At 35.4% G+C, this 21,600-nt stretch overlaps 1 protein-coding gene across 4 annotated transcripts; it reads right to left on the minus strand.

Moving 5' to 3' along the window:
- Nucleotides 1-774: 774 nt before the first annotated feature.
- On the minus strand, nt 775-17,474 carry LOC114725998 (protein SUPPRESSOR OF K(+) TRANSPORT GROWTH DEFECT 1). 4 transcript variants are annotated; one of them, XM_028912553.1, is made up of 10 exons: nt 17,262-17,471; nt 17,107-17,166; nt 16,497-17,012; nt 15,943-16,048; nt 15,315-15,513; nt 14,593-14,661; nt 14,420-14,494; nt 14,207-14,305; nt 13,912-14,067; nt 12,935-13,353 (listed from the first exon to the last, which is right to left on the minus strand). In XM_028912553.1, exons 3-10 carry the CDS (start codon nt 16,972-16,974, stop codon nt 13,228-13,230), a joined length of 1,308 nt encoding a protein of 435 aa, XP_028768386.1. In that variant the 5' UTR covers nt 16,975-17,012; nt 17,107-17,166; nt 17,262-17,471; the 3' UTR covers nt 12,935-13,227. The 4 variants fall into 4 exon arrangements, with proteins under 4 accessions (XP_028768388.1, XP_028768386.1, XP_028768385.1 ...); XM_028912552.1 differs by having other exon boundaries at nt 16,497-17,011; nt 17,250-17,471; XM_028912554.1 differs by lacking the exon at nt 17,107-17,166 and having other exon boundaries at nt 17,250-17,471.
- Nucleotides 17,475-21,600: the final 4,126 nt, after the last annotated feature.

Here is a 21,600-nt window from a genome sequence, read left to right on the forward strand (position 1 = left end):
TCCTTCATACCAAACAGACCCTAAGTGTTGGTAAGAAGTATTGAAAATTAAAGATAAGGATTGTGATTGAATTGAAAAAATCTATTAAAAAAATACTAGCATTAGAGATTGACTTGTTATATAAGATTGGCTAAACCAAGTATGTGGGATTGGAAATATAATGGGGGAGTGGCACTCCCCAATCCCACCTCTAATTTTTACCATGAATATATTCTATTCTCAACTTAAGATTTTTTAATAAAATCCCTTCAGTTGGCACAATACTAGTCCTTGAGATTTTTTTAATAAAATTCCTTCACTTAAGATTATAGATGCAGTTTGTTTTTGAATCCATACCTCTCCTTGGATAGCCATTATGTCATACAAGAAACCAAATCCAACAATTTCTATTGGAAACTTTTAAAAAACATCATTTCCTCATCCGTTATGTGCCTCTGAAGCAAGGCCCTGCGCATCAAGTTCTTGCAGGCTAATGTTAACAGTGCCCCTTTCAGTAGGCTCGCAAGGGATCCACATTCCCTTAGAGGTTTTCCTAAAGAATTTGGAATCCGTGGTTTTACGAACTGGTTCAAAAATACACCCTTAACCTGAAAGGGCAAAGAAGAAAAAAAATGGAAATGAGAAAGCTTGAAGGCTTATCCAAAAGTTTAGACACGAATTGCTGCTTAACAGAAGGCCTACACTCAGAATGCCAATCAAGGAATCCAAAAAATACAAAACGAGTGAGTACTACTCACACAACCAGAAATGTCTGAACCAGAAAATCCATCAGTTTTGCGAGCCAATTCCTCAAAATCTTTTTAAGTTATGTGGGGTATCTCCAAGATGCACCTGTCCATATTGAATACGTTTATAGGGATGGAATTGTAGAAATGGAAGGCATTGCTATGGTGAAAAGGGGCTGCCTGACAGAAAAGACAATTAAAGAGCAATAGGACTGCCCAAAGGGTAAAGTAACCTTCCAACAAGTGTCATCAACAGCCAGGGGAATGGGAGATGGGAAATATAAACTTAAAAAAGAAGAAGAAGAAGAAGAAAAAACCTCTTCCAATCATGGTATCAACACGTGTTTTGAGCCAGAGTTTAATTGTTTCATAAAAGTTAGAATTGCAAAAGAATAAACAGCATGACACAAATCCTCAACCACCATATCCCATCTTGAGGCAATAACAGTAATACGTGTATGACCTTGAAACTAAGCAATGACATCACACCACATCTCACACATTCAGATATTGATATACAGCATTCTCCATGAAATTGTAAACTTGAGAGAATAATCAATTTTACCTTTCTGCCATCTGCCAACCCCTTGATACTGTGACCAAGATAGTTCCCCCCATGTTTATCAACTTTAACATCATCCCAAACGAACTCTGTACATCACAAGAAAAGCACAAAAAGACAAATTGCGATGAAGTACCACGTGACTGTAGTCCATTAGTGACAACTAGGGGAGGAGGAAAGTTATGAGCAGAATATGACAGTGGGGAGATATACGTGATTTCATGTTAAAAGCACCCATTCGCCACCTTGTTCGCATTGTGATTGTTTATTTTAAAATTGCTATTTGTTTTACTATTACAATTTGATGTTATTATAAATAGAGAATGCATAAGAGAAGCTTAGGTTGTGTAAAATAAACAACTACAAGGAAATACGAAGCTGAAACTGGCCGCAAGCTGACAGAAGCCAGCGGAACTACAATATAGGCTAAAAGTCCTTTAAATGGTAAGCGAAAGGAAAACCCAAAGCATTTCAAAGACAAAATCGTTCATCCATTTTGGCAATTGAAACCAAGCACTTCTCTTCATGTCAGATCCCCCAATTCAACTTAAGTTTATAAAATACAAAGGTTGTTAAAAAGAAAACCCAAAGAAAAAACAAAGCACTTCGGACCAACCATGACAACATCATCAGCGAGAAGAGCGGAAAATTAATGATATAGAGAAGAGATAGCAGTTGCCAATTTGACAGATTCAGAAAAACAAAAATAGAGTACCCTATGTGCTAGTTTCTAATTCCAAAACATAATTATTGCGGAAAAGATGCCCAATTGATACATCGCAGAATTTTGTTTTTAAAAACAAAAATCACAAGGCCTTTTGGAGATGAAGAAGAAATAGGGCAATTCTAGGTAAGGTTAATTTCAAAAAAAAAATTGAATCAAGAGCCAGAGAAAAATGAAGACTTACGATCTCGCCCAGTGCGAACGATGCCTCTGGTAGGATGATACATGCTTGAATGCTTTCAATCTCTGCAGTCTTCGCGCAGCACACCACCTCGCAGGTTTTCCGCTGCACAAATCGGCGATTTCGTGTGGAAGAACAAGGCGATTTTGTTTGTTTATTCGATTTTTAACTCCATTGCCCATGTCTAATTTTATTCCATATAAGTATTAAAAATGAACTGTCCGATGTTATGAAAATTGAGAAAGAAAAGGGAGGAGAGAGAGAGAGAACAGAGAGTTTTAGAGAAGAAAATTCTGGATTGTATTCAGTCAGTGGCAAAAATTGACAAGTACAAATGATCTAGTAATCTCATATTTATGGGTTAGGCTACTGATTATAACGGCTAGTTCCAGGCACAAAAAAATAAAATAGAATAACTGCAATTAACTAACTAATAGTTTCTTTATATTTTCAACATAACAATACCCCCTTTCAAGAGATCCTTGCCCTCAAGGATCAACAATCTGAAAATCTGGAAAGTGCTTTTGCAAACTGAATAATGAAACCCAAGTGCCTCTTCATCAGGGAGTCCTTCCACTGAACTAGGACTTTTGTAATAATCTTCCCCCCCCCTCCAACTCTCTTGTTCAATATCTTCATCAGGTGAAGAGTACTAGGGACTATAGGCTAGTCAATAGGTGGGTGCCTTTGCTTTACACTTGGATCTGGACATAGTTTAAGCATTGAGACATGGAATGTAGGATGAATTTTGGATTTAAGGGGTAATTCCAAACGATAAGCAACAGTACCAATCCTTTTCAGAATTTTGTAAGGTCCAAAGAACCTAGGAGCTAGTTTTTGAGAACTTCTAGTTGCAGCTGAAATCTATCTATACGGTTGCAACTTTAAAAATACCCATTAAGCCTCCTGGAATTCTCTATCTGAACGCTTTAAATCAGCCTTTTGCTTCATGGTATTGGCAGATTTGTGTAAATGATGTTTTAGAACAGCTATCAGTCTTTCCCTAGCTTTAAAACTCCTGTCAACAACTTCAACTATAGCAGATCTAGGAATATAAGGAGTGTAAATTGGAGGTTTCTGTCCATACAACAATTCATGTGGTGTAGTTTTAGTATAAGTATGAAAATTAGTATTGTACTACCATTCTGCTAGAGATACCCAAGAATTCCACTCCTTAGGGCTTTCCCAAAACATACAACGTAAATGGCCTTCTAAACATCTGCTCAAGACCTCTGTCTAACCATTACTTTGAGGATGGTAAGCGGAAAGCTTTTGTTCCACCTTTAGAACTTTAAGGAACTCCTTTCAAAAGTTACTGATGAAGATAGGATCCCTATCGTTTATGATTTCGACCGGGGCTCCATGTAACTTATACACGTGATCTAAAAAACAATGAGTAAGGGTAGATGCTGTATAGGGATGAGAAAGGGGTGTAAAGTGGGCATATTTAGTCATTATGTCCACTATAACCCAAATAACCTTTTTATCTCTAGATTTGGATAGATCCTCAATAAAGTCCATTGAAATGCTTTCCCAAACCTTGCTAGGGATAGGTAAAGGCTGCAACAAACTAGGAGACGCAATGGTATCATATTTGCAGCGAGCACAAGTATCACATCCCTTAACAGAACCTTGTACATCCCTATGTAAATGCTTCCACCAAAACAGTCCTCTAACCCTTTGATAGGTGGCTTGAACTCCTGAATGGCCACCTTGTGGACTAGCATGAAGCGATTCCAATAGTTTCTGCCTCATGTAGCATCATTTCCCACCAGAATTTTATCCTTTCTTCTCAAATAAGTGCCATCCCATGTGTCCTTCCCAAGAGTAGACCCCTTTCTCTCAATTTTAGAAATGATAGCAACCAAATCAACATCTTTTTTCCACCTTTCCTGAATCTAGTTCATTAATGTAGGAGAAGCAGTGTCAAGGGACATTTGCAACAACTGAGAACTACGTGATCTTGACAATGCATCAGCTATCGAGTTGTCATTCTCCTTCTTGTACTAAATTTCATAATCATACCCCATCAATTTAGCAATCCAATGCATTTAAAAAGGGGTCTTTAGCTTCTATCCAAGCAAAAACTTGAGACTTACTGGTATGTTCTGATCACAAATCTGGTCCTTTCCAGATATTGGTGCCAATGTTCTACTGCTTGCACCACAACCGGTAATTCTTTTTTATAAATAGAAATATTTAAGTGCTTAAAAGCCAAAGCTTTGCTGAAAAAAGCTATTGGTTGGCCATGTTGCATAAGGATAGCACACATACCCAAGCCACATGCATCAATCTCACCAGTGAAGTGCTTAGAAAAGTCTGGTAGAGCAAGAACAGGGGCTGTGACTAGAGCATTCTTTAGCTTATTGAAAGCTGTAATGGCAGATTCATCCCACTTAAAGCCATTTTTCTTGAGAAGTTGAGTTAGGGATTTAGCCAATCCCCTATAGCCCTTAATAAAGCGCCTATAATAGCTGGCTAAGCCTAGGAAAACCCTTAACTGTTTAATGGACTGAGGGGTAAGCCAATCAGCAACTGCTTGAATCTTTTTAGGGTCAATAGAAACTTTTCCATTGCTTATGATATGTCCTAAATACTCAACATTCTTGTTAGCAAAGGTGCACTTAGACTTCTTCACAAAATAATGATGCTCCTTTAAGGTGTTGAAAGTTTGAATCAGGTGCTTCACATGATCTATCAAGAAAGAACTATAAATCAGTATATCATCAAAGAAAACTGAAATAAATTTTCTTAAAAATGGTTTAAAAATACTATCTATAGCTCCCTGAAAAGTTGCAAGGGCATTAGTTAACCCAAATGACATTACTAGCCACTCATAATGCCCTACATGAGTTTTAAAGGCAATTTTCTCCACATCTTCAGGCACCATTCTGATTTGGTGGTATCCAACCCTTAAATCTAGTTTGGTAAACCATTTGGCAGCATGTAATTCATCCAGCAAATCTTTAATGAGAGGAATTAGATATTGATTCTTAATAGTTTTCTTATTTAGCTCCATATAATCAATGCACATCCTTCGTGTGCCATCCTTTTTCTTAACTAAAACAATGGGTCTGAAAATGGTGAGGAGTTGTCTTGTATGACCCCATTCTGTAGTAGTTCCCCAACTAATTTCTCAATAACATCCTTTTGAGCTGAAGGATATCTATAGGGTTTTGAACTTATAGGGTCAACTCCTTCCTGCAAAACAATAAGGTGATTTTGACCCTCACGTAAGGGGGGGAAGACCCTTAGGATCTTCAAACAGATCAAAAAAGTCGTCTAGGGCCTTTTGTACATCCTTTGGGACCCCATCTGCTATGTCCTGAATTGAAAAACACTGTTATAATTGTTGTTTTTAGGGTTGCAGCAAGTGAATCAAAAACATTTGCTGCTCTTGATCCTTCTTGTGATCAAGCTTCTTTGGCGGCACTATCATCATTGAATTAGGAAGGGTAGCTTGGAGTTTGCAAAGCTGTCTATTGTACCAGAAATGCATAGTAAGAGTCTTATATTCCCAAAAAGCGCTCTTAATAGTCTTAAGCTACTTTAGACCTAAAACAATGTCATAGGTTTGTAACTCCATGATTCTTAAGTCACAAGTAAAGTCCATTCCCTGCATATGCCACCTAAAGCCATGCCAAATTCCATGTACTTTTAGTCTCCTTCCTCCTGCAACCTGAATAAAAGAATAATCAGTGCCACTTTCTTTCCAACCCAATCTTTGAGCAAGATCAAACTCTAAAAAATCATGGGTACTCTCATTGTCAATTAAAACCTGGATACTTCTCTTGCCCACAAAGCCTTGGATCCTCATAGCTTCCGTGCTTTCAATCCCATTTATTGCATGGAGGGATATAAGTGGCATAGAATGATCATCTCTGCCTGTTTCAGTTTCTTCGTAACCACTGGTCTCAATTACTTCTTCTAGATCGATAAAATGGAACTGCATTTTCTGTCTTTAAGGACATTTATGGTTCCTAGAGAATTTCTCATGACAATAAAAACATAAGTTTTTTGCCCTATAATCAGCTTCTTCTTCAGTTGTGAGAATCTTGGCATTTTATTAAAATTCTTGGAAGCTCCATTCGAGTACTTAGGTCCAGTAATGGCTAACTCCTTCTGTGTGTTGCCATTAAGCAGAGTGTTCTTGTAAGGGGTTGTCGTGGCAGGGGCCATGGAAGACACCGAGAGAGTTGGAGCCACATATCTAGCACCCTTATCCCTTATTCTTGGATCACGAACTCTCTCATTGGTGATTTCTTACATCCTGGCCAAACTCTTGGCCTCTCTAAGGGTCCTGGGTCGAAACATGAGTATAGGCCCATAGATATCTGCTCGAATCAGAGACATATACGCATCTACCAGCAATTCTTCAGAAAGATCGATCTTTGAAGAGCACAGGTCAAATTCGGCATTAAACTCGAGCAGAGACCCTTTTTGCCTTAACAAGAGCAAGTCACCTATCAGAGACTCATAGGTGGGTCCGAAACAATCTCTAAGCTCTGCCATGTATTCCTCCCATCTTGGCATGTTCCCATGCCAACGTCGCTCTTTTGCCAGATGCCATTGGAAAGCTTCCTCGTCGAGATGCAGACTCGCTATTTTCACCTTTGCGTCTTTTGGAGTATTGTCCAACTCGAAGTAGCTCTTGCACCTTAGGATCCATGCGAGTATGTCTTGCTTGGTAAATTTTGGAAATTCCATCCGTGTAAATTGCATCTACTGAGGTTGTGTCACGTCCTGATTTCTTGTTTCTTAATCCCGATTCTGAATTCTAGGTGGAACCTGGTTGTCATTGTGAGTCAATATGACCGCATGGATGTCTTCAACACTTTGAGCCAGAACTTGCAGTTGATTCATGACATCATGAATCGTTTCTTGCAACATGGTGACTGAACCCAATTGCCCTTCGATGAGCTGTAAGCGTTCATCCATGACCTTTTTGTTAACCATCGATTGAGTTTGAGGCATAAAGGTTCAAAAATGTAGGGGGTTATGCCGAGAACCTAGCTCTGATAGCACTTGTTATGGAAATTAAGAAAGAAGAGGGAGGAGAGAGAGAAAGAGAGAACAGAGAGATGGCGAGAGATTCAAAGAAGAGAATTTTGGATTGTAGTCAATCAGTAGCAAAAATTGACAAGTACAAATGATCTAGGAATCTCATGTTTATAGGTTAGCCCCTATGATTATAGCGGCTAGTTCTAGGTGCAGAAAAATAAAACAAAATAATTGCAACTAACTAACTAACAATTTCTTTATATTTTCAACATAACATCCAATTAATATATACTAAAGATTTTATTAATTGCCATCATAAACCAGAGGCAAGATATATCAATTGAAAACTTAGAAGTTTGCTTATTCAAATTGCCACGTAAGATCAAGCTTTACGGAGCAACATCAATCCATCATCATAGTTCACTTGGAAAAATAAAAATAAAAATCAACGGCCATCCTCAGTGGAGCCTCCTCAGCAGATAGGAGGCTTGGAGCTCCTTCACTAAAGAGATGATGAACTCCATGTATAAATTGGCAAGAAGGTATGGCTACACTGCTCGATCTTTTCAGCATGTACTCCCCTCGCGATAGCCTAGTCTAAAGAAAATAAAAAAATCAAGCCTAGAAAATAAAAAAATCAAGCCTATAGAATATTTATGTTTGCAAAATTGTGAGAATAAAGAAAGAAAACCTACAAGCAGGCTACGTCTCATATTACAATTGAGCCCAACCAATGGGCACTGTTGCCTCTCGTAGCCAGCGGAGGCATCAATTTGTGAAATATGCGTCCCAGATCTGGCGATTAACAGTGACCTTACCAGTAGCCGGATAGAGGATCTGCACACACAAAGCTTCATTAAATACATAAACAAACTAAATTATATAAACATATTATACCTGATGCTAATCAAGATTTAGAGTCGGTGACAGTGGCTCCAGTAAGTGCTCAAGGAAAAACATATGCTCATAGGTAACGAGATACCTCCCCGCCAGAAATGAAAACCGATAGACAGTCAATAAAAATTTGAAGACAAAAAAATTATCTCATCTTGTGTTGATACCTATGCATGGAGACACTCTGTCTCCTTCATGACATGCTCCCTCATGGAGCCGTCGAATGCAAGGACTGCAGAAGGGCTATAGGTACAAGCATAGAAGTTGACAGGGCAAGGATTTTCTCATCCTCCTCCCAGATTAAAGAAGGCCAATAACTACTAGCTTGAATCGAATGTACAAATCTGTGGCTACGTTCTCTGGCCATGGAGAGAGGGAAGGCAGTCCTCTCCCTAGGGAAAAAGGAAACAGAAAAGAGAGGAGCAGAAAGTATCATGGCTGCCATTACAGTCAGTGAAATACAGGAATGCTGAAGATCGAAATGCAAAAACGGAATGAATGAGAATAAGATTTCAAATAATACCTATATATAGAGACTAGGGAGAGGGAGGGGGAGAGAGGACCGTGAGGCTCACGAGAAAGAAGCCTTCCCCGCCTCCACACCACATTAGCGAATGCGCCCCTAAATTTCATGCGGTTTGGAACCTCTCCCCTTCCATTCCCATCCTCTTTTCTCCTCTTCTTTTTTTAATTATTAGATCAGCATATTTCAACAGTTTAGATTTTATTTTTTTATAAACTATTTATAAAAGAATTTTAAAAACATTTAGTGTACTTGCAAATCATTAGAATTAAATTTTAATATAGTTTAAAATTTATTATTTATTTATTTTTATAATTTAATATTTTAATAATAGTTTTAAAAAGATTTAAATCTAAACCGTTAAGATATTAATCTAACGATTAAAAAAGGAAGAGAAGGGAAAAAGATGAGAAGAAAAGAGGAGAAGTTCTAAATTTCACGTGCCGTATCTGTAATTGAAAATACCTGCATGTCCGCTTAACAGAATTAATTTTGACAGCTATTCCTACGGATTCAAATGAAAATTAAAACAACTATTGATAATCATTTTGTTATGAAATTATTAAAAAAATCTATTAATTAATTTTGAAAATCATAATATGTATATTTTTAATTAAAAGTTTTAATTTATTCCTTTTGCCAACATAATTTTAATTTATTACACACTAGAATTCAATGAACAAAGTCAGTATGAATGTGAGATCTATTTCTATTAATTAATTAAATTTTTGACGGGTTATAGAACACGCATTTTTGAGTATTTTAAAGCATCTTGTTTAGTTTCAATGCCTCCCCCCCCCGGCCAGCTAGTTTCAATTCTTTTCAAGAATATCTCGTCTTATTTTGTTATGTTACATCTTAAAATGATTATATTTTTATTTTTCCGTTGCTTTTTGTGTTCTAAACTGATTTGGTATTGTCCAAAACAGTTTGAATTTTTAACAACTTGAGAGGATCAAGGGGCAAACATGCAGGACGGGCATTTGGTATGGATGATGCAGCATAAAACAATGTGTAAGAGCTTCTTAGCTGCTGCAATCTAGTAAAGTCAAACTATTATTTCACCTCACTTAGGTAGTTGTTTGCCATAGAAAATTTTAAATATAATTTGAAGTTCATTATTTAAAGAAAATGATTTGAAAATACGTAGGCATCAAAATCATAAGTTTATAACAAAAGAGAACATTTTTCTCCAAATACCTAAAATTTAATGATAGATGTCCCCGACTGTCTAATTCTTGTGTTTTTAGTGTTCGATATATAGAAGAATGTATGATAAAAGAATCTCCCGGTCTCTTCTTCTGCATCAAAAAACTATATCTGAAATCATTATCACTGAAACAGAATGTGATGATTGACGGTAGACATTCCCTAATGAAACACAAGCATCAGCATATTGTAAACTCCCAACCTTAACGCTATGTTTGGCTTGACGGAGGGAAGGGGAGGGGAGGGATTTTAATCAAGGGAAGGGGAGGGTAGCTACAAAGGGGAGGGGAGGGAGGGGGAGGGGAGGGAGGGATTTTAATGATCTCCTGTTTGGATTGATTGGAGGGGAGGGGAGGGAGCAATTTTAATAATACCTTATTTTGTTCTAAAAAAAATTGACTATTTTAGCCTCATAAAATTTAAATGAATTTTCTCACTTTTTATTTTGTTAAGATATAACTATATATATAATACAATTCACTAATTTTGATTTACAAGATACAGTCACACACTTATAGAATATCAAGACAAAAAGTCACAAGTGATAGATTTCAATCAGAGAAAAGACCTTGAAGGTGAAAGAAAATACCAACGGCCTCTTAGAATTAGAAGAAGAGAAAAAAAGTTTACAAATGCTCACTAATTTTGGAGATAATTATCTTAATAACCTCTTATTAGATGCTCAAAAGAACTCTATTATGTAGAAATGTTTATGATTGATTAGAGGTTAACAAATCGAAAGGGCATATAAGGAATTAAAATATCATCTCTTACCTCCCCTCCAAAAAACCCCACTTTTGGAGGGGAGGCTAGAAGGGGAGGGGAGGGGAGAAGAACCCCTCCCCTCTTTAAAAAACATCTTAACCAAACGAGGGGAGGGGAGCTCCTCCCCTCCCCTCCTAAAAAATTATACCAGCCAAACAAGGGGAGGGGAGCAACTTCCCTCCCCTCCCCTCCGAAAACCCCGTACCAAACATAGCGTAAAAGTTTTTCTTCAAAATAAAAAATGCACATTAAATAACTTATATAATGAACAAAGACAGTGTGAAAATGTAAAATCTATGTAATGTCAAGGGGGAAAATGTATATCTCAAATCTAACTAGCCTGGTGTTGATAAGATAATCATGCCATCACCAAAAATCAGAGATTAGCATGTCCAAATTAAATCCAGTCTGTGGTAGAGGGGAAAAAACTCCTTCCCAGATAGACATATTCTACAGCCAAACTTTGACGCGTTATGTAAATTCACCAAATGAAAACCTACAGGCGTATCTAGGCATCGCGTAAAATGTTTGATACAAAACTGTGAGACTTCTTTATATAACAGGCATAATCTTCTGGTATTTAGTTTTACTCTAGAACTGCAATTACTACCCTTCAAGAATTCACACATTAACAAGTTTTGCTACCTTCTAAAGTCTTCGACCGTATAACTCTTCCATAGCCTTCAGCTCCTTAGTTCTACCAGTTTCATGGGCATGCTCCGGCACTTGATATGAAAATCCAACTGGAATTTTAGTGCACTCTACGCATATAACAGCAATAACCTTCTAAGCATGTTTTGTCACATAGACTTAATATCTACCACCCACATCAACACTTAAGGGAGTTTGTTAGCAAATGAAACACACTTTTGTTTTATGCTAGAAGGGAAATGGAAAATCGTCAGTTATTACTTTCTCTTTGATACAAATACGCTCCAGAAGAGTCAGAACTACCTATCCGTTGTATATATACAATACAAGGAACAAGCCTGTCCTCGCACGGCTTAGGAAGGTCTGCAAGCTCCAGTGATGATACATACAAAATACCCACCATGATTGATATATGGTATATGGTAAAAAGTAAATGATACATAATAATACATGGGCGGTTATTTCAGCATTCAAGTAAACCTTTCCTATTGACTTAGTTATAGGTCTGTTATAGAGAGAGAAAGAGATACGTTGCTCACGTGGGCTGATTGAGGGAAATATATTGATGTACCATCCACCATTTCGTTTTTGTGAATGAAATATTCTTTGTTTTCTCTCTGTCTGCTATCATAAAGGTATCAAAGCCCTCTCTCCGGTCCATGATGTCGGAGACGCGATCCTCCGAACGTCTCAGTGACATTGAACAGCATCTTGACTTGCAGCAAGGGACTATCGACTCCATTAACGTCTGATTGGACAAACACTCTCAGGACCTTTCTGATCTTCGAAATGATCTTAAAACCTCTTCTGCCAGATTCGAGCATTACTTTAGGGAAATTAATTCCAAGCTCTCTTCTCTCTCTGAGCATGGAAAACGACCATCGATTGGGGAGGGGGCCTCACACTTTGCTACATCTTCTCGCACGCCCACATTTGGTTCGTTGAATGAGTTGTTCCAGCAACCACCCTCTTTGTATGTCATTCCAACCAAGCACAGCCAAGTTGTGTGCCAAGCGCTACTTATTCTGCTAGAATGCAGGAGGTAACGATTTAGGCTCTCCATGATAATGCCCTAACCGTCGTTCATTGTTTACTGGTAGGGTTGATTCAAGCAAATTTTCTAGGCCAATGGGCTCTAAGCTTGGGCTCATCGTTGATGGGTCGGTTGCTGATAAGTCCACATTACACAATCTGTTGACCTCTAGGTCTTTGCTTCCATCAGTGTCCTACCCATCATCTATGGCTTCCTCTGCATCAAAACCGACTAAGCATCTAACCAAGAAAGAAATGGATCAGCAGAGGTGGAAAGGCTTGTGTTACTAGTGCGCAGAGAAATATACCCCGAGCCATAAATGTAAGGAAGTGCATCTATTTTCTCTTTTGATCGATGAAGATGATGACCATTTTGAAGATGCTCTGGAGGTGGTACCATCTGAGAAACTATCAAAGCTATTGAGGGCAAGGAAAATACTGTCCCCTTGAATCTTCTCGAGCACATTAACCAGTCGATAGTCATTTTCTCGAGCACATTAACCAGTCGATAGTCATTTTGGTCGACATTGGCAGTACTCACAATGTCATTAATGCGGCCATGGCTAAACGCCTAAATCTGAAGGTTCATGAGTGCCCTGCAGTCACCTTGATAGTGGCTTGATACTCACAAGTTCAGTGTCACCAAGCATTGCCCCTCACTGCTATGGGAAATGGGAGTTACCAAGGGTATTACTAGAACTTCATCTCTATACGGTGGTAACAATTTACACAATTATGGTATCAAATCAACCAATATTCAGAAATTACATTAGACTCAAACTAATTTGAGTCAAGCGGGGAAAGACCATAAGGGTGGCAAAGTTCTCCCGACAAGTATTTAGAAACCTGAAACTACTGGTTAAGCTAAGCCTAACCCCGTGCCAGCTATTTATTCTATTTATCAAGGCTTGTCTACTTTATAATGGGTACATATAATGTCCAAAAGTGACCACATAGCAGTCAACCCTCCTCTCCAAACTCTTGGGTAAATCTCTCATGCACCTCAAGATCAGCTTTACTTACTGTTGGCTTCTGCCTCCTTAATACTTTATCAAAATCTTCCCTTGTTATCGGTGGTGGCACAATCTGCAACGGTTGCCAGAATTAAAATGAAGAAAATCAGGAGAGACGTTGAATCATTTTTCCATTTGATAAAGAACACAATTTATTGTCAGGACTAACAAAGAGTAACCAACAACAAATATTCTGTTTTGAATAACCAATCAAATCAAATCAGATCATATAACCATGAACACAATATGAAGATGAATATATTCTATTCTCAACTTCAAATTTCCTTTTTCTTCTTAGGCATCCTCCTCCTAACACGTTTACTGTCTTATATCACATATGAATTCAAATAAGGATTCATGAAATAAACTTTCTAATTGGTCTCAAACGGCAAAAGAGAAGTTACGCCACTCACATGAGATTTTTTAATAAAATTCCTTCAGACGGAATAAAATTCCTTCAGAGGCCTTGCTTAAGATTTTTTAATAAAATTCCCCCACTTAAGATTATAGATGCAGTCTGTTTTTGAATCCATATCTCTCCTTGCATAGCCATTATGTCATATAAGAAACCAAATCCAACATTTTCTCTTAGAGACTTTTAGAAAACCTCATTTCCTCATCCGTTATGTACCTCTGAAGCAAGGCCTTGCGCATCAAGTTCTAGCAGGGTAATGTTAACAGCGCCTTTTTCAGTAGGCTCGCAAGGGATCCACTTTCCCCTGGAGGTTTTCCTAAAGAACTTGGAATCCCTGGTCTTACGAACTGGTTCAAAAAGTACATCCTTAACCTGAAAGGGGCAAAAAAGGGGGAAAAAAGGGTTAGCAATGCCAAAAGGTTATGCACGAATTGCTACTTAACAGGGAGCCAACACTTAGAATGCCTATCAAGAAATCCAAAGAAATACAAAACGAGCGAGTACTACTCACACAAACGGAAATGTCTGAACCAGAAAATCCATCAGTTTTGTGAGCCAATTCCTCAAAATCTTTTTCAGTTAAGTTATGCGGGGTATCTCCAAGATGCACCTGCCCATATTGAATACGCTTAAAGGGATGGAATTGTAGAAATGGAAGGCATTGCCATCGTTATCATGTTCTGTGGACACACAAGGATATACACTTCATGTAAATTTTTCACACCTTAAACATATGCTGCCTGGCCTTCATGTCTGGGAGAGGTATGTAGATTCGCTTGTCAAAACGTCGTCGGATGGCCTACATATATTTACTTTAGTCTCAATCAAACAATAATTGCAATGGAACTTCTTTTCATCAGTATCTGCCAACAGAATTTCATAGGTTTGTTTTCCAACCTGATCCAGAGCATAAGGAGTATTGGTGGCAGCAAGAATGAGAACTTTATGATCTTCTTTACCTGTACCCTGAAACATACTCAATTGAAATAGAGTTTCCATTCATTAAAATATATCACTACTTATAAGTTGGGATATTCTTGAATCAAGAAAAATGTATACAATACATGCATATGTTACCAGCCAACTTGTTGTATAGAGAAATAAAAACATCACAAAAACCATTCACAGAGAAGAGATATCAAAATTTCAATTTATTTTGAGTTCAAAAGCAGTCGCATTTTCAGTGTCCAAGCGTGTAATTGACTGAGGGAAAATGAAGCAAGAATATTAATATTGCTGAGGCTATTATCCTATTGGATGGGCAATTAATTAGACCCTAGTTCATCTAGAATTACAAGCAGTCAAAAGTATTTCATACTTGTGCTGATTATCATCTAAATATATAAGGTAGAGGCACAAGAAATAAGCATATGGCAAACTTAATTTGACTTTGTGCCATTGCAAATCATGAAAGAATGATTGCCGCATGCACGTTGTTAGATATACTGGGCAGTATGGTTCTTCCTTCTTGTGGAAGAAAACATTTCCAAAATCCAAAGGACTAAAACACTGTCAATATTAGAAATAACCCTCTACTATGTAATTATAAAAGGTCTAAACAATAAAAATATAATTTGTTGTGGCCATGTAAGATGGGCCCTTCAATAAACAAAATCTACCTGCATTTGTACGAGAAGTTCAGTTTTGATGCGTCTAGACGCCTCACTTTCATTGCCTTCACCTCGTTGGCCACATAAAGAATCTATCTCATCAATAAAAATAATTGAAGGAGCACTTTCACGAGCCATTTGGAAAAGACTAGAAACCAGCTTTTCACTTTCACCCATCCATTTAGAGACTAGATCTGATGATGAAACACTGCATACGAATGGCAAAAAGAATTATCACACAGAAACCAACCCCAAAATCATTTATGCAGATGAAAGTTATATCCACCGTTGGTTTATAAGCATGATACTTGAGAGTGATGCGAGCACTGCTAAATTGATTACTTGTAATAATAAAAAGTTAAACGCATTATGACTAGATAGCTTAAGGTTTGAAGTTGAAAAACAAGCAGTTACAACAACAAATTTACTATAAAAAGTAAACTACCCTTTCCCTTTTCCTTTTTGTGTGTGCCATATGCAAATAAATGGCTGATTTCTAGTCCTATCCTAAGTTTTGCTGTGATGAGCTAAGAAACTCTATAAATCTGCGTGCTCCTCAGAGGTTATCTGAAAGAGTGAAAAATAAAATCAAGGAATACAATCCTTTGGTTGCATTTAATATGCATGAATACAATACCTGAAGAATGTTGAGTCTGCTTCTGTAGCTACAGCCTTTGCTAAATATGACTTCCCTGTTCCAGGGGGACCATACAAAAGAAATGCTCTCCATGGTTGTCTCTTCCCTAAGCAAGTATAAGATTACATGAAATTGTAATGAATAAAATTGAAAAATGGCCGGATACTTCATACGCTAAAAATTCTTTGACTGAGGATGATCCTAGAAGACTCAAATCTCCAATCAAGAGTTCGCCTAAAAAATTTCAATTGAGTCGGTACTTATTTATCACCAATGAACTTCCTCACTTGGAGAAAACATAAATAGATTTGATGACCGTTGAACCATCTGACTAGGAAGACTCAGTTCATTGCTTATCAGATTAGTGGTTTTTTCTACTTAATATACGATCATTGAGGACAGTTTTTTCATTGTTAAATATTTAATTGATATAATTCTGTAAGCATACAGGAAGAATCTCATGGCAGCATTGATATCCGTCATATTAAGAGTGTCCTAACTTTAGGATATAACAGATAAAAAAAAAATACAAGAAAATTACTCAAGCAACTTACCGGTAAAAAATTGAGGGAACTTAACAGGCAATATTACGGCTTCTTGTAATGCTTGTTTGGCATTCTCAAGCCCAGCAACATCACTCCATTTGACATTTGGTTTCTCTCTGATTATTACAGAATCAAGACCAGCCTTCAGCTTTGCTTTCTCTGGATCATCTTTATCTCCAGCTTCCCCACTCTTTGGCTTTGTATTTGGTCTCACAACATTAGATTGAGCTGCACCACCAGACAAGTTAGGCCCACTTTCTCCTTTATCAAGAATGGCACGTATCTCCTCTGCCCTCCTCAAGTATTGAACAAATTTCTCGGTTATTGTTTCCTTGATCCTGGGGTTCTTCTCATACTTCAAATGGGTCTTTAGGTATTCCAATGCATTCATATAAAGAGTAAATGCCTTCTTATAGTTTCCAGCATCATCCTCATGAACCGCCTGCTTCACATACTCTGCTGCATGCTCCAGAAAATTGCAATACATTCTGCTCTAATTTCAGTCGACGCAATTGCCTCCAGCTCCTACACGAGTAAAATTTCAAAATCTCAAACTCTAACTTACGCTATTTTTATCATAATAACAGAGAAAAAAGAATATAACTACAGAATTCCATACTTATGACGTTAAAGAAGAAACGCCGATATAGCTAGCTTCCCTTCTAGGTTCTACGACAATCTAATACACAAGTAAAACAGCCATAATTCAGCGATAATCTCAACAATATATATTTAAAGCTCAAACTCCAAAGTACCAACTACCTCCTTGCCCACCGTTTACGGGGGGAAAAGCTTAAATTCTTGAACACGGTGGATGAAACGCCAATAAACAGTCATGCAAGTTACATGTAATTTCTACAATATCGAGGCAGAGAAGAGAATTGCAGTTTGAACGGGGATCAAAGAACGGCGTTCCCTTAAGGATCAAGGAGAGGAGATTCAGTCCAAGGATCAGGGTGCCCCCTGCTACAGTTGGCAGAGAAAAATAAAGAAGAAGCGAACAAAATAAGGACTAATTAGAAAAGTTAATAGTTTATCATTATTTTAATTCAGTCATTATAATTGTAAAAAATTAATTCGAAGGTTCTTATATTCTTATAGTTTTATTCTCCTTCATCCTCAAAACCGAAATGAGACAAAAACAAGGTTAAAATTCCATTAGTCAGCACATACATGGATTGATAGATTGGAATTTGACTCATTAAAATTGTCATGTAAGCAACTTGAGTTTCGTTTCACTGCCTTATTTGCTCTGTTCATGGATTAATTGGATCATCATTTCCAATTCTTTTATTTTTGCTAAGCATATGTATCTTTCTATTAGAAGTAATTATGTTCAAGACATTATTAAGTTATGGGCACTTCCTTAATGGAGATTCAAACCCAAAATGTCAAAGTAATTACACTGCAAATGATTGGCGTCATATGATAGTTTTAACAACCTTTTAGTCTTCATTTACAAAGCTAAATAGATGTGTTGATTTGGAGTTTAAGACTTCCATTTAGGTGTATAATGTAAAGCCTTGGGAGAGTCACAGGTCATTTACTCCCATACCTACAAGTAAGGAAGTGCTCTACTACGGAAAAAGAGAAAAAATAGAGGCAAAAAAGAGCATGGCTATTGCAATTAGAATAAAAAATGAGGGACTGCTAAAAGAAAAGATTGGAGAAGAATTGAAATGAATGAATAAGGTTTCAAATGATAGGTATGTACACAAAAAAAAGAGAGACAAAACAAGAATGAAGACTTAAAACTTTAGTGTGAGTGGTATGTGAAAGAAGTGTTATCCCATAACTTATATTATACCTGATATTATTTGAGGGTTCATGATATTTTTTATTGAAGATACCACACATAATGGCTAGATGAAGTTGGCAATTTACAATTATTTTCATACTTTTTTTATTTTTTTAAATGATGATCATCCTTATACAAATGAAAATTAAAAAATTATTAAAATTTATTTTGTTAAAAATTTAAAAGTGAAATTATTAAAAAAAACATTTATTAATTTTGAAAATAATAATTTGCATATAAATTTTAAAATTTGTTTTTGGATTTATAATTATAAGGAATTAGTTACAGAATTACTTGCAATCCTAATTAATAGTGATTGGGTTGAAATGATTAATTTGAGTTTGGATGAATTTGATATTACCTTGATACCATTCTGATACTTAGAAAAAATTGTTATAAATAACCTTTTAGTCTTCATTTATGGAGCTAAATAGTTGTCTTGATGTAGAGTTTGAGACCTCCATTTAGTTATATAATGTAAAGCTTTAGAAAAGTCACAAGGCATTTGCTCCCATACCTACAAGTAAAAAACTGTTCTACTGCGAAAAAAGAGAAAGAACAGGAGCAAATAGGATCATGGCCATTACAATTAGAACAAAAAATTAAGATAACGTTAAAACAAAAGATTGAAGAAGAATTGAAATGAATGAGTAAGGCTTAAAATGATAAGTATATACAAAGAGGAAGAAGGACTAAGCGAGAACGAAGACTTAGCACTTTAGTGTAAATGGTGTATTAAAAAAGTTTTATTTCATAGCTTATATTATATTTAATATCATTTAAGGGTACATGATTTTTTCCTAGTGAACATACCACACGTAATGACTGAATGAGGTTGGCAATTTGCAGTTATTTTCTGTTTTATGCTTTTTTATTTTTTTTAAATGAAGATCATCCTGATACAAAATGAAAGTTAAGAAATTATTAAAAAAATTTTGTTAAAAATTTAAAAGTAAAATTATTAAAAAAAACATTTATTAATTTTGAAAATAATCATTTACATATAAATTTTAAAATTTGTTTTTGGATTTATAATTAAGGATAATTCATATGCAAGTCCTTAAAATTTCAACCGATTTTTAATCAGGTCCATATAATTTTTTTTTTTTATTAGGTCATTATAATTTTTTTTAATCATGTCCTTATTGTTTTACTTTATTTTTAATTAGGTCCTTGTAGTTTTTATTCTTTATTTCATAAATAATAATATTCTATAAATAATAAATTGTTACAACAATCTTATGTTAATATTCTTTTAAATTTTTAGTTAAACATATAAATTATTTATTTTTCAATTCTAATTTTTATAATTATAAAATTCAAATTATAATAATAAAATTTTCTAAAATTAGAATATAATTATAAATAATTTATAGTTAAGTATAATTGATTATTCTAATTAATTATTAATAACCAAATGATTATATTAATTATTTTTTAATTATATAATTATTAATTTAAAAATGAAATTAATTTTAAAAAATAAATTAATAAATAATTTTTTAGAAACTACAAAGGACCTATGGAAGGGTGTGAGAAAAAAATAGACGGGCCTAATTAAAAACAGGAGAAAATAAAAGGATAGGAGAAAAAAATTTAATAGGGATCTAATTAAAAATCAGATAAAACTATAAGGACCTGAAGATTAATTATCCTTATTATTGGGAATTATTTATAGAATTAATTGCAATTCTAATTAATAGTGATAGGGTTGAAATAATTAATTTGAATTTTAATGAATCTGATACCATTCTGATACCATTCTAATACTTAGAAAAGAATTGTTATATATTCAAAATGAAAAATTCAATATATATTTTTTTCAATGAATTTTTCAATTTTTTTAAAATACCCATATTTAATTAGAAGTAAATATGGGAGAAAGATTTGGATAACAACAACCTCCTTGATTTACTACTTACCTTCTGAAATATTTGAAGGAAAAAATTGAAAAGCAATACTTTCTTTTAAAAAATAATTATTACATTTTTTATAAGAAATATTTAGTTTTTTTTTCACTTTAATAGGATGTGTAGATTTATGCTATGTTTGGGTAGAGAGAAAATAATGAAAAAAGAAAAACTAAAGAAGAAAATCAAAAAAGACTTTTTTTTCTCCTATTTAGATGACGTAAAAAAGTGTGAGGAACGAAAAGTGAAGGAGAAAATAAGGTAGATCTCACACCTCATTTTCCTCCAAACTTTTCTCCCCAGATAACAATGAATACAAATCCCCTCAATCAGTCAATCAAAGTGCTATTGTAGACCAACGGCAAGGTGTGAAGACTTGAATGCAGCACGGAAGGCATTGATGAGGGTACTGCTGTAAATGCAACTCTCCTGCGCTACCATTGATGTGAAGCAGCTCCAGGAGGGTCTTGCTTAATTCAGGTTCAACAGTTCCCATCAGGAAAGTGGCGTCGAAGCACGAACAAGATTCCAAATTGGTTTCAAGTCGGCTTCAAAGGGAGTTTAGGTTTAAATATGATGGAGATAGTCGCACGTAATGACAGATCAGGACTATATGTAGAACCTAAAAACCAAATAGTGGGTTTATTTATTCAAGGAAACAAGCTCTACTCAAGTTCTACACCTTCTGTGTCAAGATCTGCTGGAAAAATAATTCAACCGGTTTTTAATCAGGTCCATATAATTTTTTTTCTTTTTATTAGGTCATTATAATTTTTTTTATCATGACCTTATTGTTTTACTTTATTTTTAATTAGGTCCTTGTAGTTTTTACTCTTTATTGCATAAATAATAAATTGTTACAACAATCTTATGTTAATATTCTTTTAAATTTTTAGTTAAACATATAAATTATTTATTTTTCAATTCTAATTTTTATAATTATAAAATTCAAATTATAATAATAAAATTTTCTAAAATTAGAATATAATTATAAATAATTTATAGTTAAGTATAATTGATTATTCTAATTAATTGTTAATAACCAAATGATTATATTAATTATATTAAATATGATGGAGATAGTCGCACGTAATGACAGATCAGGGCTATATGTGTAACCTAAAAACCAAATAGTGGGTTTATTTATTCAAGGAAACAAGCTCTACTCAAGTTCTACACCTTCTGTGTCAAGATCTGCTGAAAAAATAATTCAAACTGATCAGTTTTATCATACACCTATGGTAGTAGGATAATGAATAAAGATGTTGACTCTTACCGCACCCAAACCATTAGTGGCATTGATGACAGAATGACAAAATAAGGTGATCCTTTATGGAATTATTGAACAAAAACAAGATGCTTAAGATTTTATTACAGAAATTTTTTTTTAATATTACAAAGGCAA

Source organism: Neltuma alba, unplaced genomic scaffold, assembly GCF_004799145.2.
Source record: "Neltuma alba isolate B1F8T4 unplaced genomic scaffold, ASM479914v2 tig00012321_pilon, whole genome shotgun sequence".
In the NCBI taxonomy this organism is placed as follows: Eukaryota; Viridiplantae; Streptophyta; class Magnoliopsida; order Fabales; family Fabaceae; genus Neltuma; species Neltuma alba.

Coding starts and splice junctions, on each gene's coding strand:
- LOC114725998 (XM_028912553.1), bottom strand. CDS start 16,974: ATGTATTGCAATTTTCTGGAGCATGCAGCAGAGTATGTGAAGCAGGCG. Junction 15,514..15,942: donor GCAGACTCAACATTCTTCAG/GTATTGTATTCA, acceptor ATTCGTATGCAG/TGTTTCATCATCAGATCTAG. Junction 14,495..14,592: donor CTCCTTATGCTCTGGATCAG/GTTGGAAAACAA, acceptor AAATATATGTAG/GCCATCCGACGACGTTTTGA.